The following is an 18,654-nucleotide window of genomic DNA, read 5'->3' on the forward strand; positions in this document are numbered from 1 at the left end:
CGGCAGGACAGACCCAGCAGAGGTGAAGGCACAGTGGTATACAGTTGGGAGGGTGTTGCCCTGGGAGTCTTCAACATTGACTCCAAACCCCATGAATCCTCATGGCATCAGATCAAACATGGGCAAGAAAACCTCCTGCTGATTTCCACGTACTACTCTTCCTCAGCTGATGAACTAGTGCTCCTCCATGTTGAACACCACTTGGAGGAAGCACTGAAGGTGGCAAAGGCACAAAATGTACTCTGGCTGGGGGACTTCAATTTCCATCACCAAGAGTGGCTTGGTAGCACCACTATTGACTGAGCTGGCCGAGTCCTAAAAGGACAAAGCTACTAGATTAGGTCTGCGTAGTGTCCTCGGCGCAATCATCTTCAGCTGCTTTATCCATGATCTTCCTACAATCATAAGGTCAGAAGTGGGGACGTTTGCTGATGGTTTCACAATGTTCAGCACCATTCATGACTCCTCAGATACTGAAGCAGCCCATATCCAAATGCAGCAAGACCTGGACAATATCCAGGCTTGGGCTGACAAGTGGCAAATAATATTCATGCCACACAAGTGTCAGGCATTGCCTATCACCAACAATCGAGAATCCAACTGTCACCCCTTGATGTTCAATGGCATTACCATCACAGAAGCCCCCACTATCAACATCTTGGGGGTTACCATTGACCAGAAACAACTGGACTAGACATATAAATACTATGGCTACAAGAACAAGTCAGAGGCTGGGAACCCCACAACTAGTAACTCACCTCCTGACTCCCCAAAGCCTGTCCACTATCTACAAGGGACAAGTCATGAGTATGATGGAATACTCCACACTTACCTGGATGAATGCAGCTCTCACAACACTCAAGAAGCTTGACACCATCCAGGACTAAAGCAGCCCACTTGATTGGCACCACATCCACAAACATTCACTCCCTCCACCACTGACGCAGAATAGCAGCAGTGTGTACCATCTACAAGATGCAATGCAAGAATTCACCAAGGCTCCTTTGACAGCACCTTCCAAACCCATGACCACAACCACCTAGAAGGACAAGAGCAGCAGATAGACGGGAACACCACCACCTGCAAGTTCCTGTCCAAGCCACTCACCATCCTGACTTGGAAATCTATAACCATTCCTTCACTGTTGCTGGGTCAAAATCTGGAGAGGCATTTACTATTCCAATAGCAACTATCCTAAACACATTCATACCTAGTCTGTTCCCACATCCCTTAAACTACTTATCAATTCCTACTCTTGAATATTGGCAGTTTTTGCTTCATTCACTAATCTTGGAAGTAAATTCCATCGCCTAATTACTCTCTGCCTTCAGTATTAAATCTATTTCATTCAACCTTCTATCAACAGCTCCATGTTCTCCCTTGACCATCAGCTAAATACAATCTGCTTCTAACTACCCTGTCCCAACCTTTCATAATTGTAAACATTTTTATATCACCCTGTAACCTGTGCTATTCTAATAAAAAGAGCCCACCTTTCATGTCTGTCTTTATATTTCTATGTAAAGGGTCTAGACACAGTGAAAGAAAGGACCTATTTCCATTAGAAATAAAGTAAAAAACCAGGGGCCATAAACTTAAAGTAATTGGTGGAAGGATAAGAGGGGAATTAAAGTGTATTTTTTCCCATCTGAGGCTGGTAAGGGTCTGGAACTCATTGCTTGAGAAGCTGGTGGAGGTAGAAACCCTCATCACATTTAAGAGAGACTTGGATGTGCACTTGAGGTGCTGTAACCTACAGGGATATGGACCAAGAGCTGGAAGGTGGGATTAGGCTGACATGTTCTTTTCTGGCTGACACAGTGGGCTGAATGCACCATGGATCTTTCTATATTTTTTACTTTTACTAGGCAGTTTCCTAGGAATTTGCACGATACCATTATTAGAATCTCAATATCCTTTCCAGAGTGCAGGGCCCAATACTGCCCACTACCCTAACTGAGGTCACATTTAGATTTTATATCAGCTCATCAATATCTCTTGGCTTTTATATTTTACACCTCTCAAGATAAAATATAGGTTTCCATTAGCTTTTTTGATGGCTTTATCAGCCTGTTCTGTGAATCTGTAACCCAAAATCCCCTTGCTTTCTCAGAGCACTTAGTCTTCTTCTATTCAGAGTACTATTCAAAACACTTTTTTTTACTAAAGTGCACTTCCTGACATTGAAATCCATGTGTCACCTTTAGCCCATTCCTCCCTCTTATCAATACCCCTTCACAATTTCCTTGGGTCTTCAAAAAAAACTAACTACATATCCATCTTGGTATAATCTGAAAATAAACCACATTAATTTTATCAAAAAGAATCAAACGTGACATTTTATCTTTTGAAAAGTCATATACACAACATCTACCTCATTCTTTTTTATCAACACTCCATTATTTCCTCAAGGAACTGCATTATGCTTTACCCTGCATTATGGCCTCTAGAAGTTCAATAAGTTAATGATAGGCTGACTGGCCTATAATTACCTGGTATATTCCTTTCTTCTCTTTAACTGATATGTTCCATTAACAAATCTCCAATACTGTAGCACAACTTACATATCTAAGGATGTTCAAAAAATTTGCTCAGGGTGACTTTTTCCAATGTACAGTACCTTGCATGTGTCTGTACTGGATTTCTAAAATGTAAAACAGACATCAAAGAACCTTGTTTTAAAATGAAATGCAGTTTTCTCACACAAGTATGACTTTGTGAAGGCATTTGTGGTTAAGGTAATTGATTACATTTTTATCAGTACTCAAACTTTAATCCATCCCCATAACTGTCCTCTTGCCCTAGCATTTCTTGTCCAGTTTTGAACTTGGTACAAAAAAGGATCAAGGCACACTATGGGGCAGTGTACAGGAAACTTTCCTTTGCATATACTCAGTTCCCAACCTGACCTTGGAGAGTTTGGTAAGATAATGTAGAGGGAGCTTTACTGTGGTTCTAATCTGTTTTGCACCTGACCTGGAATGTTTGATGGAACAGTGTAAAGGGAGGTTTGCACTGTATCTAACCAATGCTTTACCTGATTTGGCTATATTTGATGGAACAATATTGAGGGAGCATTACTATACATTTAACCCGTGCTGTACCTGTCCTGGAAGTGCTTGATTCACTGTTGCCATGAATTTCCTTGGGTTTTCTCCCGATAGGCAACTGGAACTTCGGTAAATACACCAGGTAAACACTGATTTACACTGAAGTTATAGGGGCAGATAAAGAGAACTCCTAAGGAAATTTCCAGTGTATATTGAACCCATACTGTTTCAGAGCTGTGAGTGTTTGATTGGACAGTGTAGAGGGAGTTTTACTCTGCATCTGGCCCATAATTCTATCCTGGGAGTGCATGATGGGACAGGGTGGAGGCAGCTTTCTTGTATATTTAATCTATATAATAGTGATCTGAAATTACTTGGGAAAAATGTCCTGCACTGAAATTACTGACTGTGCTGGTAGCAAAAAATTACCAATATACAATATATGTGAAAAATGTCAGATACAGATTTTTTTTAATATAAATCAAACAGAATTTGTCTTCTAAAAAACATAAATTCAAAACTATCTGAGGCCAACAGCAATGAGGCTGCTCAGCCTGGAAAGTGGCATCAATGTTGGTCTGTCACGTTCCCAGAGTCCGAAGTATGTACGATCTTCATCTGCCTCAAAGGCATTAGACTCTCCTTCTCCTCCTCCTCCTTCCTCTTCCTCCTCTTGTTCTCCAGTCCCAGCTTTCTTTTGTTTACAGGGCAGGGTGTGTAGCGTAAGATCTTGGTTACATGTTTTGCAGTGGTCACACGAACATCTTTCAATAATCTGTTCCCACTCGTCTCCTACACATAAAACGAACTGATGTCATCATGAAACACACGAGTGTCAGATAATAGAGCCTCAGATCTTATTGTTCATTCTCATTACTGCCCTAAGTCTAGAGCTTAGCGTAATTACAGGGGAAGGCAAGTCTAGGGAGGGATGTGCTCAGTTTAATGTTTATATATTTATATATAAAAAATACAGATTAACCCAAGTCAATGGGGTGGTTTCCCACCCTACCTGTAGAATTGGTTTGCTGGCCTGCCTAATTTGGTATCCCTATTGCTTTCAATGGAGGTGGTCCAGTAAATATGGAGTGACGCCCCCCCCCCCAATCCCATCCCAATCCTGATTGCCATCATGGACCATTCTTATGGAGAGAAAGACCCAATAGGGACTGCTTCTAAGGAATTCCAAACCTGAAGTTTTATTTTAATAAATTTTGGATTTTTGTGAGTGTATGGCTTTTTTTCCCCACAGGAGACATACTTTGAATAAAATTGTTTTTCCCAGACTCACCGACTCCTTTAACAAATATTTTGATCACAGACATGCCTAGTTCTGGAAATAAGTTTAATATAAATAGTGAATGTGAATTAAAACTTTACATGTAGCCGTGGAGATACACGTTTATGGAGCCCATAATGTCAAAAAGGTTGGCAGTTGGGATATTCTGAATGGGGTTAAGAACAGCTCTAAATTCTATAAGACTCGGAGAAACTGGCATGCCTGTGCTCATCATCTTATTACAGTCACAATCTGTTTTTGTATAATATGCAAAACAATATAATAGTTTTTAGTTTATTTTACTTAACGATTAAGACAATTTTCAGTTTTGGATGGCTTGCTGGTGAAGGGGACTAATGCTCCTTGCCACAGAATGCTAGGTTTGTGTTAGTAAACAACATGAGCTTCCAATTGCAATCATATTATCAGGGTGGGGAAGATGATGGTGAGGTACTGGATGATTAACATAGATTCAAGCTTTGAGCCATCCCTAAAAGGAATAAATAGACAATGTAGATAGTTCTGGTTGGCCTTGTTCACCCTGCCCCACCCAACACTGTTGATTCATTCTAGACATAAACTCAACACAGGAATTCCTGATCTGACAAAGAAGCTACCACAGGGTCAGGAATTTTCACTGTCAACATGTGGATATGTACAAGTTTCACCTTGTACCTAAGCTGCCTGGATCAGGTCATGGAATGCTCAATATTAACACAAAATAATTTGTACATAACCATAACAAATTATAAATAAAGTCTTTACAGCGCAGAAGGAGGCCACGAACATGAGCATCATGAGCCCCAGGAACAAGCAATGAGGTGCTTGTGAATGTGGCCTGAACCCTGGGTCTATGTTACATCTTATGACTCACTACAATACAACCTGTTTTAATAACATACCTGACCATATTGACTTTGAACCAATAAAAAGGTTACAGTAATTAAACTCTAACCTGCCTCTATTGTCTGTGATTGTCAGCATGACAGTCTTCAGAGGTAATGGTGGTTGTGATGTGACAAGATAAGCGATCCAACATCCAGTTATAATAAACAATCATCAGTAAATCATGCCATGTGACAGAAAGTAGCAGTAAAACAGGAAGAGAGTTTGTGCTGGCTAGCAGGAGGATTCATAACCACCATTTATTCTGTATTATATGTAATATTTTAATATATTCTTATATGCACACAAAAAATACTTTTTACCCTGAGCATTCTCTTCTCCTCTCTGGACACTGGGCCATTGCTGGCTTACTGGGGAGGCAGTGGAGTAGTGGTATTGTCACTGGACTAGTAATCCAGAGACTTAGGGTACTTCTCTGAGGACCTGGGTTTGAATCAGACAATTGAACTGTAGATAGTACCAGAGCCAGAAATTGATATGGTGTTCACCCATACACATGCTGAACTCATGGATAGTAGTCAAGAACAGCAAGTCTGATTGATTCCATACTTCCAGGGTTGCTGAGGCTAATTAAGTGAACTGGACTGAGTCTGTGTGGCTCAGTATCTAATTGGGTATTTGAAGAGCCATTGGAAGAAAAGCTGATGATGTTATTTAATAGTCTACACACGTACAATGCCCACTAACTCAATGCAGCTTAGGCAACAAACAGTTATCCCATTTCATCTTCACAACAGCCAGTAAATAATCCAGATTGAAGCACAGATACAACCCTGTATTTGGGAATAGGATTATAAGGACCCTTAGTGTACTGGCATGGCTGGGTGGAATATGACTGAGCGAAGGAGTGGTACAACATGTAGAATCACAATTAGAGGCATAGAAAGGGACACAAGCACATATACCCTCACATCCACCCCCTTGGGCATATGTATAATCATTTTCACATGTGAACTCAAACAAGTAGCCTCATATATATTCAGTGTCTTTTAGACAAATAAATTTAACTGAGGTTAAAAAGGGTAGGGCAGAAGATAAAATACATTAGGATATAGTTTTAAAAGCCTGTAAATTGTTGGGAGGAAGTGAAAATGGAGGGTGGTGAAAAGTTGCACGGCGTTGAGGCCCTGGGAAAGTATGAGTTAAAGTAGAAAGTAGTATGTAAGTCAGAACAGCATGCTTCTGATTTGTAGCTATGCACACACACAGACACACAACTGTTCAGATAGCATCCTTCCCTTACAGATCTCAGAATCATAAAGCAAAGTTTAGACGTAAACACTGTCTTCTTTGGTACCTGGGCTTTTCTCTTCTTTCACATCAAGCAATTGTTCGGTTCTTGTCCGTATTCTTTGAACCTCCTGAGTATCAGGCATCCTGATGGAAATACATTCTATTATCATCTGACACAAGTTGATTAGGGAAGACTTTGTTAACACTTGTCTGGAGTGAGGCTTTCTGAAATTAAAGCTCATCAACACTAATGGGTCACTTGCAGTGCCCATCAATCGGTGCCAGATTGGTACCATTTGTAATGTCTATCAGTTTGGTACCATTTCTTACATCAATCAGATTGGCAGCATTTGCAATGTCTATCAGATTGACACTAATGCTTATCAGTGCTAGGCTGGCAGCTATCTGCAGCATCTTTTGTACTGTCAGACTAGAAGTAATTTGTTAAAAACAAAAAAACTGCGGATGCTGGAAATCCAAAACAAAAACAGAATTACCTGGAAAAACTCAGCAGGTCTGGCAGCATCGGCGGAGAAGAAAAGAGTTGACGTTTCGAGTCCTCATGACCCTTCGACAGAACTTGAGTTCGAGTCCAGGAAAGAGCTGAAATATAAGCTGGTTTAAGGTGTGTGTGTGGGGGGCGGAGAGATAGAGAGGTGGTGGGGGGGTGGGGGGGGTGGTGTGTGGTTGTAGGGACAAACAAGCAGTGATAGAAGCAGATCATCAAAAGATGTCAACGACAATAGTACAATAGAACACATAGGTGTTAAAGTTAAAGTTTAAAATTTGTGCTGTTTGTTGCTTGTTTTCCCATTTAACACAAGAAGCTCTTCTTTACTATTAGGTATGTTTAATCACCTGCTTTATATACAGATGACTGCCATTCCATGAGGAATGAGGCACTGAGTTCAGAGCTGTTTATGCATGCCAACTCCTTTTAGCATGCACTTGTGAACACTGTGTAAACATTTATTACTTAGTTAACTGGCATCTATCTACAGAGCCATTTTGATGTGGAAAAATGTCCCAGGTGTTTCACACAGGCATGAGGTAAAATGTACACCAAGCCAACGAAAGAGAGCTTAACAGGTGTGACCAATTGTTTCCAATACCATTGGTTTGTCTGGAAATTCAGAAAAAACACCTCTCACCATTGCATTTTGATCTCTATTGGAGTGAGAGGGACAAGTGTTTTTTTTAAAAAAGTGACAATGACTTTGAAGACCTGAATAAAGGCATCGATGAGCAGTTTAGCCTTTGGAAACAGAACATTGCCCAGGCAATCAGGCAGTGGTTGTGTACTGGTAATGTTACTGGATTAGTAATAAAAACAGGAAATACTGGAAAAACTCAGCAGATCTGGCAGCATCTGTGGAGAGAGAAACAGAGTTAATGTTTTGAGTCCATATGACTCTTCTTCAGAGCTACTGGATTCAGACTAATGCCCTGGAGACACAAGTTCAAATCCCACCACGGCAGCTTCCAAAATTAAATTCAATTAATAAATGAATCTGGAATAAAAAGCTAGACTCAGTAATGGTGTCCATGAAACTACTGGATTATTGTAAAAACTCATCTGGTTCACCAATCTGCTTTAGGGAAGGAACTCTGCCATCTTACCTGGTCCAGCCTACATGTGACACCAGACCCATAGCAATTTGACTTTTAACTGCCCTCTAAAATGGCCAGCAGGGCACTCCATTGCAACAAACCACTGTAAAAAAAGTAAAAAAAAAAATGGACAGACCACCTGGCATCAGAAATGACAAAGGCACACCCTGCCCAGGTCCTCCCTACAAACATCTGGGGACTTGTGCAAAAATTGGGAGATCTGTTGCACAGACTAGTCAAGCTACAATCTTACATAGTCATACTCCCTGAATCATGCCACACAGCCAATGCCCCAGACTCCACTATCATTATTTCATTAACAGGGCAGACTCATCAGAGGTGGCGGCACAGTGGTATACAGTCGGGAAAGAGTGGCCCTTGGAGTCCTCAACATTGACTTCAGACCCAATTAAGTCTCTTGGCATCATGTTAAACATGGGCAACCTCCTGCTGACATGGAAACATGGGAACCTCCTGCTGATTACCACCTATTTCCCTGCCTCAAATGATGAATCAGTATTCCTCCATGTTGAACACCACTTCAAAGAAGCACTTAGGGTAGCCAGGGCACAGAATATACTCTGACTGCAGAACTTCAACATCCATCACTCGCTTGGTAACACCACTACTGACCAAGCTGGCTGAATCCTGAAGGTGGTGAGAGAACCAACAAGAGGGAAAAACCTGCTTGATCTAGCCCTCACCAACCTACCTGTTGCAGATGCATCTGTCCATGTTAGTATTGGTAAGAGTGACCACTACACAGTCCTTATGAAGCACTGAGGATCACCATACTAAATGGGATAAATTCAGAACAGATCAGCAACTCAAAACTGATATCAATGAGACACTATGGGCTGTCAACAGCAGTTGCAGCAGAATTTTATTCACCCACAATCTGTAACCTCAAAGCTTGGTATATTCCTCACTCTACCATTACCATCAAACCAGAGGATTAATTCTGCTTCAATGAGGAGGAGTGCAGAAGAACATGCCAGGAGCAACACCAGGCATACTTAAAAATGAAGGACATAAGAACAAAAAGATATAGATAGTTTAATTGAGTGGGCAGAGATCTGGTAAATGAAGTATAATGTGGAAAAATGTGAAATTGTCCATTTTGACAGGAAGAACAAAAGAGAAACATATTATCTAAATGTTGAGAGATCACAGAGTTCTGAAATCCCGAGGGACCTGGGTGTCTTAGTGCATGAATCGCAAAAGGCTAGTATGTGGGTACAGCAAATATTTAGGAAAGCTAATAGAATGTTATCATTTATTGCGGGGGGGAATTGAATACAAAAGCAGGGAGGTTGTGCTTCAGACTGGACGAGTTCTGCTCCTTGTTTGTATGTTCATACATATGAAGTGCCAACCTGGTGAAGCCTTCATGTATGCCAAACCACCAGAAACAGCATGTTATATACAGAGACAAGCAATCCCATAACCATCAGATTAGATCAAAGCTCTACACATCTAGTCACGAATGGTGGTGGACAATTAAACAACTGACCAGAAGAGAATGCTCCACAAACATCCCTACCCTCAATGATAGAAGAGCCCAAAATGTCAGTGCAAAAGACAAGGCTATAGCATTTTCATTGTCTTCAGTCAGAAATGCCAACTGAATGACCCATTTCAGTCTCCTCCTCAGGTCCCCACCACAGCTGGGAATCATCCAATTCAATTCACTCTATGTGATATCAAAGAAACAGCTAAAGGCATAGGACATAACAAAGACTATGCACCCTCACAACATCCCTGCTACAGTGCTGAAAATACTTCTCCAGAACTAAATAAACCCCTAGCCAAGCTGTTCCAGTACAGCTATGACACTGGCATCTAACAGTGCTGCAGATGTACCTACACCAGGTTGCAACAGTTCAAGAAGGCGCTCACCATCACCTTCTCAAGGGCAATTAGAGATGGACAACAAACGCTGGTTTTGTTAGTGACACTCATCTATGATGAAAGAATAAAAATATTTCTGTAAACAACACTGAAGAAAGGAGGTTCTGCCCCAGTTTTGTAGGGAGGAACACATAAGGGTTATTCTTTATAAACTAAAGTGAACCCAAAGTGGAACAGTATTGCTTGTATTGTTACGCTACTCTAAGTTGTACCAATTAAACTGAATGACTTCTTTTACTGATTTCTCTGTACATTTCATGAAATAAAACAGTTCATAATTTAAGTTATCTTATGTAGTGCAAACTCAGTTTGCCTTTGTAGAGTTTAAAGGATTGCAGTGCAAAACACATAAGCATCTAGCCCATATCTGATACTGTTGTTATAATCCTCAGGCTAGTGCTATCATACAAATGCATAAAAAGCAGTGCCATAATAATAAAATGCTCAGAACACTTAAGGGGGTGACTGACTCCACTGAATCCAGGAAGGTGTCTACACCAGGCCTGAATCTATAATTGTGACTATTATTTGTTCGTTCGTTATGACCATGGCCTTAGTGGAGCCATTGGCATTGTGTTGCTTCTTCTCTGGCTTTCATCAAGTCTTTCTCAGTCCACATCTCAATATTATTCACCCATCCAATTGGTGCCATAACCCACTTTATATTTCAGGGAATGTGAATCTGAAATCAGCCAAGAATTTGTTGTCTGATTCTAAGTGGCTCATGGAGAAAAATACCAGTAAAAGGCCTAATTTTTTTAACTGGAACATTCTATTCTGTGGTTTCCTTACCAGTCTTTCCTGACAACTTTGATGTGGCTCTTTCCGTAATTTGTCTGTGATCTGAGAGTGCTTCCTGAAGATTCTGTACTGTGAACATCATCAGAGCCATCACGAATCTCCTTCCCAACCAAGAGCTGGTTCTTTTTCCAAAATCCTATTTTAGAATTTGCTGTGACATTGCTTTTGATGGGAATGTTTCGGCAGGATTTCTGAGCATCATAGGCAAATTTCTCAGAGCTGATGACTGAGGTCGAGGAGCTCCTTGAGTCACACACACAGGCCTGGGGGAGGTTGACATTAGTATCTTTGAATGTTATAGAGAGTCCAGCATAAATGATGTGAATAAGTTCTTGCCAGAGCTTGAAGACATGGTTGGAGTGCTTGTCCTGGAGCTGGAGGTAGAAAGTGCTTCGATTTGCCAGGACCAGCTTCAAACATCGACTGACCTTTTCATGGACACTCAATCTGACCAGCTTCATGGGAAGCATCCTTTCAAAGAAAACAAAGAACAAGGAATTATTTCTAAAATCCTTCTCCTGATACTTTTTCACTTCATTTTCTAATATAGATTCATATTTTGCCAATTCTAACAGAAGGGGAAAATTCCATAGTGTTGGACACCACCCAGGTTGGAAATGGTAGGAGAGACCCTGAGGTAAGTCAAGAGCTCAGCTGCAATAGGCAGCATCTGGGGGTATCTAGAGATCTTGTGTCTTGGGCTACCCAAGACATCCTGCTCATCAGCTCAGACAATGCCTGCTGAGAACAGTAAAGGTCCAAGTACTGAACAATGTAACTGTGTGGGATTGATTACCATTACAGGGTGGCCATTATATTCCTTACTCAGTTGGTGGATACAGTACTCTGTGCAGAACTGAGCCACATGAATTAGCAAGGCACCATTTTGTAGAAACAAAAAATAACTTGGAGACTTTATCTTCTGTCTTTCCAGGCCACTGGCTTGGTGCCATGTGAAAATTTCAATGACTCTGCAGGGCCGGGGCTTCTGTTGTGTCATACAGATGTGGCTGCTGTCCCTGTTATTTAAATGGCTCCATCCCCAGGTTGTGGGACAAGGTTAACGATAGGTGCAAGTTCTTCCTTGTAATGCTGCTAGAGGATTACTCCCCTTATATATTAGATTGAGAAATGTGTGCCAAGAATGCAGGTCAGTTTGGTGTCCCTCATTTCCTCTGCTTTAATGGGAGAGATAACCTGTTGAAAAGTGAAGCAAAAATTTGGAACTATCACCCCCCTCCAAATGGCTGTCAAGGCTAGAGGTCAGTTGAAAATTTAGAAAACTGTGATTGATAAATTTTTGACGGGAAGGGGTATTAGGGGTTACAGAACCAAGGTGAGTAAATGGGATTAAGGTAAAGTACAACCATGACCTAATTGAATGGTGCAACAGGCTCCAGAAACTGAATGCTTACACCTGTTCTAATGTTTCTTTGCATCAACAAGTTAACTTTCTAGGGACATGGATGGTTGAATTAATAAATCTGGAATTGAAAATCTAGTTTCAGTAATGGTGACCATGAAGCCATCATCGATAGTTATAAAAACCCATCAGGTTCTCTAATGTCCTTCAGGGAAGGAAATCTGCCTTCCTTACCCTGTCTGGCCTACATGTGACTCCACACCCATAATAATGTGGTTGACTCTTAACCTAGCAAGCCACTCAGTTCAAGGGCAATTGGGGATGGGCAACAAATGCTGGCCTTGCCAGCAATGCCCACATCCTATGAATGAATACCCTATTCCTTGGAGAATCAGAACCTTAACCTTGTTAATTTGCACAGCTCATTTCTGCACTGAGTACGCCACTCACCGATTGACTTATCAGAGAGCTATTCATTAATTTGGGAATACCATCTGTGTTACTGTCACCTGGTTATCTTCATGCATCCTTCTTCTCTCTCTTTTCCTTTGGATTCACTATCTCTGCTGGCAATGATCAAGATATTTGGGAGGGGTAAGAATGGAACGGAGGCTGTTATTCCCAGGGTCAGGAGAGTTGGGATGTTGTGGATGTCCACAAGATTTCCTCGTCTGGTCACCTGGATTTGAACCAAATTTTAAATTGTCAAAATGCCATCTTCCTGTCTGGACTTTTCCTCCCTCCCTCCTTTCCCTGGCTTTTCTTGCAGTGGTAGAGTGAGACATCTGAAGTGCCACTCTCAATACTGCTTCTAACCAGCGTAAACCAAATGTTAGCCAAACAGCATGAAAGGGATCACTTCACTCATGAAGAAATAAAGAACTTGCAACAATTACATTTATGGAATTCTAGGTTCTGTACTGGACACATTTGATAAATGTAATAATATGACTGGATTAGTGCTGAAGATTTTGTTCCTATTCTGTGTAAATTATCTGAATTCAACCAACATCAGAACAGTAAAACAGAATGTCTGGTAATTTATTATATTGCTGTTGTGAAAGCTGTGCACAAATTGGTTGCTATATTTCCTGCATTGTAATAGTGACTACACTTTTCAAGTGCTTTGGGATGAGCTGAGGTAATGAAAGGTGCTATATAGATGCAATTCTTTTCTGAAATGCAATACAAATTGGTCAAGTTGACAAATGATACTAACTTAGGAAGGATAGTTGAGTCTGATGAAGTAGCCAAGGATCACAAGAAAGATTTAGAAAATTGTGCAAGCAGGTATAACAATAAATAATGTTCAGTGTAAAGAGTTCAAGATGTTGCACATTGGAGGAAAACTGGAGGACACACTTAGTGAATGAATGTGTTGAACTGGCAAAGGGAGTGGCTGAAAGATGTGGAAGTGATAGAATTCATGTTTACCAAGCCTAGTTATTGCAGAGCAGAAATCAATAAAGGAAGCAGAATGTTGAGCTGCATTGCCATTACAGTTGAGTGTAGGGCCTGAAGGTGGGGATGATATTATTACACATTAAAAAAACATCAGAAATTAGATCAGGAAAAGTAGCGTTTATGAATATGTGTGTAATCTTTACAGCAACACTCATGATCATTGTCACCATAATTCTAGCAGGCTCACAGCAAGGTCACATGATATTGTTTAGGGAAGTATCAACTGTGGAAGCCTTTATACTTGAGCACAAGAAAGAGGAAGGATAAGCAAAAGAGTAACAAGTTAACAGATGAATTAAAAACAACAACGAGAGAAAGCATGACAGAACATTGCAGGGAGAAAGACAGAGACAGAAAAATTTAGTGAAAGACAGGAAGAGGCAGTAATAGGAGACCTAATTTTTGTTTTTACTTTTGTCCATGAGCAACACAATGGGAGATCAACTAGACGAGGATTTAAAAAAAATGAATGTAAATTACAGCCTACATCTCCCACACTATTAGTGACTCTGGGTTTTCAGATCACCTGACTGGGACTGGTGCAACTCAACCATCCAAATTAGGTATTCCAGTGATGCTGGTGTTGTGGGCAGAGCCTGTCAGTGTTTCAGGAAACATAGGTCAGGGCAACTGTAAGGGGAGAAGTAACCATAATTTTCCTGATCTGGTCAATTATGGCCCAGCACTCATCCAGCACAGGCTGCACATTCTGTGTAATTCAGTGACTGTAGGCACTCTTGATTTATTGTCAGTCTTTTCCAAGCCTTTAATTTGCACATACTTATGTTGTGTGGTACTTTGGGAAACCCTGCAAAAGCATGTTAAGTGCAAAGAGGAGGAAGAACCAGTATCTCTACTCCAATTTCCTCTTCCTAACTGTGTGGAGTGTAACTCAATTGTTCAGGGCATTTGCTAGGCTTTAGCTTCCAGCAAAGCTCATAAAATATTCAGAATTCACCAGCAGGAGCAGACATCTGTGAATGAGCATGAGCACATATAGAACTCCCTCCTGCCCTTGGTTTGCAGTCCACAGTACAACTCAGGTGCAGTTGGTGGTTTCAACTAGGCAGGTAGGTAAGTACAGTGCAATTAGAGCATAACATGTCCTATTCCTGTTAGGGGTGAATAGTGAATTTAAAAATGGATTGCATCATAAAATCAATTTTATTTTGTCCCTCTGTGCTTTGTAAACTAGCATCTGCGGAGACTGTAACATTCAGGGCACAGAATGTTCCCATACTTGTTACATTTGATCCCGCCTAGTAACAAGAGTGGACCCTCTTGGAATGTTTTTCTAGGTCACCCAGATAACTTCACGGGTCAGTGAAGAGCAGTTCAAGAGTCAATCAGTTTTAGTCAGAGAGAGAGTCAGGAGCAGGAGAAGAAGCTCCGTGCAGCTAAAGTACTGCTGTTAGTTCTGAGGAGCTGTGTTGGCAGGCTTGAGAAAAACACTGGAGAGCTAAAAAGGCAGCAGAAGATCAGTAATTCTGTGTTGCTGGCTGTTGGGGAAAAGGTAACCCTTTGGAGCAGTGGTGTTCTGCACGGTGTGGCTGAAGAGTTGGAGTTGTGTTTGTTAGTTGGTGCTGAAGTGCAGTCTAGGTGGGAAATCTTGCTGAGAAATATTTGGGATCTGTCTTGGTCGCATCTGCCATTTATTGTGCAGTGCAGTGTGTTTGACCACAGGTTACCTGTTTTTTCACATTTACCTCATGTTAATTCTTAATGTTAAGAGTATAAAATAGATATTGCAACTTGTTTTACTTTTCTAACTTTGAATAGTAATGTTTATTTTGTTTGTTCAAAAATGGTGGAATCTTGTGGCTTTACTCTCTTAGCAATTATCTTGGATCTCAAATTTTGTCTACTTTAAATAAAAAGTTACTGGTCTCTAACCAGATTGTACCAAAAATTTGGGGCTCTGGTATGGGATCATAACAATTGTTTGGAACACCCACTCTGCAATTCTTTCTGTGCCAAGCCCTCTCATCTTTTGTTTGTGTATCAATCATGGAAGACTACTTTGTGATGTCATGGGGAGAAGCTGCTGTGGACTCTGGGCACTTGCTATTGCATCATAAAAATAGTGCAGTCTGTAAATTATCTGGTGCTGTCTCACAGATAAAATGTAACCCCCAGTGCTTTATTAAGGAAGTTAAGGTGTAAAATGAAATGTAAGATCCGTTGAGCCTATAATGGTTTCCATGTTGGATTAGTATAATCCTTTGGAGGACATTGAGTTTATACAAAAAATTGTATTTGATAGAAACATAAATATAAATTGTGTCTCCCTCTGGCTCAAGGGATTTATGTGTAGTATAAAGCTATCTGACAGAGCAAGGGTTAATGTGGGACTGGAAAATAGTACCATCCACAGTGTGATGTAAAAAGCCACATGACCTGAGACTAGAGTCAGTTGTGGACTGGACAGAGACCAGTGTAGGAGAAAGCATGGATTTAGCTCATAGCTTAGGCTATACACTGCATATAGCTGTGTGTTATCAACGAACAGTTAATGCCCAACCATACAAGACCCAGAACCTCTTCATGAGACCAACTGAACACACATCATGGTGACAGCTAACGGAAAAACCCAGAACCGCAGAGAAGCTGGAGCCGAAATTCAAAAGCTGGAAAATTAAGGAAGCAGCATTCTTATCTGATTGAAAGCACCTGAAGTGAAGACATAGAGGGAGATTGCCTGAAAGAAGCTCTATTGCAGAACCAGAAGCAGAAAGGCAGAAGAAAAACTCCACTGTGCAGCTGAGGACCCCACAAGATCTCGTGGACTTCCACTATGAATGCCCACAGAGTGCAAAATCAAAGGACCTAGCAGGTGTGAGCAAGAAATTCAGTTTTAAGGCAGAACTGGTTTAAAAAGCCTCAGTGCTGTAAGAAAGTCAGAGCAGCCCGTTTCCAAAAGCATCATGGCCAGGCCAGGTTCAGAGTCGACGTCATGCCACTTGGCGGCTGAGCTTGTTGTAAGAAAAACAATCAAAAATGAATCGGAAGATTTAAAAGCCTCATGCAAAGCCAGGAATCGATCAGAAAAGCCTCAAAAATCCTTTGATATCACAGGAAAGACCCAGAATAGTTGATTGAATAAATCGCTGCACAAAGCCGTTGAAAAGTTTGGGACTGCCATTGCTGCGGGAGCCCGCCAAAATGCGAAAAGCACGGGAAGACTCTTTGAAAAAAGGATTACTGTGGTGACACCTTTAAAACATGCACAGCATTTAAAGCTGTACTCCGATGGACTTCAAAGCAACTATGGACAACAAGTCAACTTACTAGATCAATTGGACTGATCCAAGGGCCAGACCAAACACAAAATTGAGGACTTTGATGGAAAAGATTCTTAAGATACCTGATAGCTTCGGGATTAGATAAAAAGAGAGGAGCTGAACAAGTGAATACACTACTTTATTCAGTAGGTCCGATAGCCAATGATATTATTGCAAGGCAAGGGATAAACAAATCCTCAGTTAAATCTGATGAAGTTCTAAAATCATTTGATACGTATTTTAATCTAAGAGGCAACAGAATTTTCGAGAGAGCGAAACTCAATAAACGTCTTCAACAGCCTGGAGAACCGGTTGACTCTTTTATAATTGAATTATACAGATTGGCTGAAAGCTGTGATTCTGGTGACCTTAAGTCAGAACTCCTAAGGGGCAGAATTGTTGTCGGAGTGACTGATGATGCCCTTTTAGACATACTACAGGCCAAGGAAGTTCCAAATAGTCAAACAGTCTGAAGTCTGCCAACAGCACTGAGCCATTGTACAGAGCAACCCCAAATGTCCAGCTGGTAAAGCAACAAAGGGGAAGAGAGTGTCCAGGCCAAGGAAGGCAATACCCAAACAGACCACAAGCTGCTGGGCAACCAGGTCAGTGCTGTGAAGCTAAATGACCTCAAAGGGGAGAGCAATGGCCAGCAACCTCAGTGCAGTGTTTCAACTGGGACACTTCAGAAAGCTATGCAAAGCTAAGACACCCAAATGGCGGAGGATCCCAAGACAATTAATGAGATTGAGGTACCACACCAGGAAGAGAACCAACCATGCTTCTTGGATGAGGTCAAGGTTCCTGGATTCTCTTTTTGGAATGCAAACAACTCAATAAACTGTCGCATTACCAACTTCAAATTGGACACAAGAGCCAGTGATACGGTCCTCTCAGATAAGGAACCGTGGCTGAGACCCCACTGGCTAAAGATGTCAGACACATCACTCTTTGGGCCTGGAGAAATCTGACTTTCAGTCATATACATGATCCTAGAATCACTAAGGTATGGCCACAAGCCTAAGACTGGCTAGCCTAATATCAGTAGTAAGGAAAACGCTCGAGTCTATTATAAAGAATGTTTAACAGGACACTTAGAAATTATCAACAGGATTAGACAAAGTCAACATGGATTTATGAAAGGGAAATCATGTTTGACAAACCTACTGGAGTTTTTCGAGGACGTAACTAGCAGAATAGATAAGGGAGAACCAGTGGATGTGGTGTATTTGGATTTTCAGAAAGCTTTTGATAAAGTCCTACATAAGAGGTTAATGTGTAAAGTTAAAGCACATGGGATTGGGGTAATATATTAGCATGGATTGAGAATTGGTTAGCAGACAGGAAACAGAGAGTAGGAATAAATGGGTCTTTTTTGGACTAATCGGGTACCGTAGGGATCAGTACTTGCACCCCAGCTGCTCACAATATATATCAATAATTTGGATGAGGAAGCAGTGTAATATTTCTAAGTTTGCTGACAACACAAAACTTGGTGGGAATGTGAATGTTGAGGAGGGTGAGGCTTGATTGGCACCACATCCACAAACATTCATACCCTCAACCACTGTGGCACAGTAGCAGCAGTGTGTACCATCTACAAGATGCACTGCAGGAATTCATCAAGGCTTCTTCAACAGCACTTTCCAAACCCACGACCACTACCATATAGAAGGACAAGGGCAGCAGATAGATGGGGACACCACCATCTGGAAGTTCCCCTCCAAGTCTCCCACCATCCTGACTTGGAAATAT

The 18,654-nt window shown here is 41.2% G+C and overlaps 1 protein-coding gene across 2 annotated transcripts in view; it reads right to left on the minus strand.

Moving 5' to 3' along the window:
* Positions 1-3,491: 3,491 nt before the first annotated feature.
* LOC121286339 (protein FAM71F1-like) overlaps positions 3,492-18,654 on the minus strand; it is an 86,294-nt gene continuing 71,131 nt past the window's right edge. For both annotated transcript variants that reach the window (XM_041203424.1, XM_041203423.1), the window contains exons 3-6: positions 12,664-12,833; positions 10,783-11,262; positions 6,533-6,612; positions 3,492-3,842 (exon numbers count right to left, since the gene is read on the minus strand). In XM_041203424.1, coding sequence (XP_041059358.1) covers positions 3,571-3,842; positions 6,533-6,612; positions 10,783-11,262; positions 12,664-12,833 — 1,002 coding nt within the window. In that variant the 3' untranslated portion in view covers positions 3,492-3,570. The remainder of the gene's footprint in view (positions 3,843-6,532; positions 6,613-10,782; positions 11,263-12,663; positions 12,834-18,654) is intronic.

Source organism: Carcharodon carcharias, chromosome 13 (assembly GCF_017639515.1).
Source record: "Carcharodon carcharias isolate sCarCar2 chromosome 13, sCarCar2.pri, whole genome shotgun sequence".
In the NCBI taxonomy this organism is placed as follows: Eukaryota; Metazoa; Chordata; class Chondrichthyes; order Lamniformes; family Lamnidae; genus Carcharodon; species Carcharodon carcharias.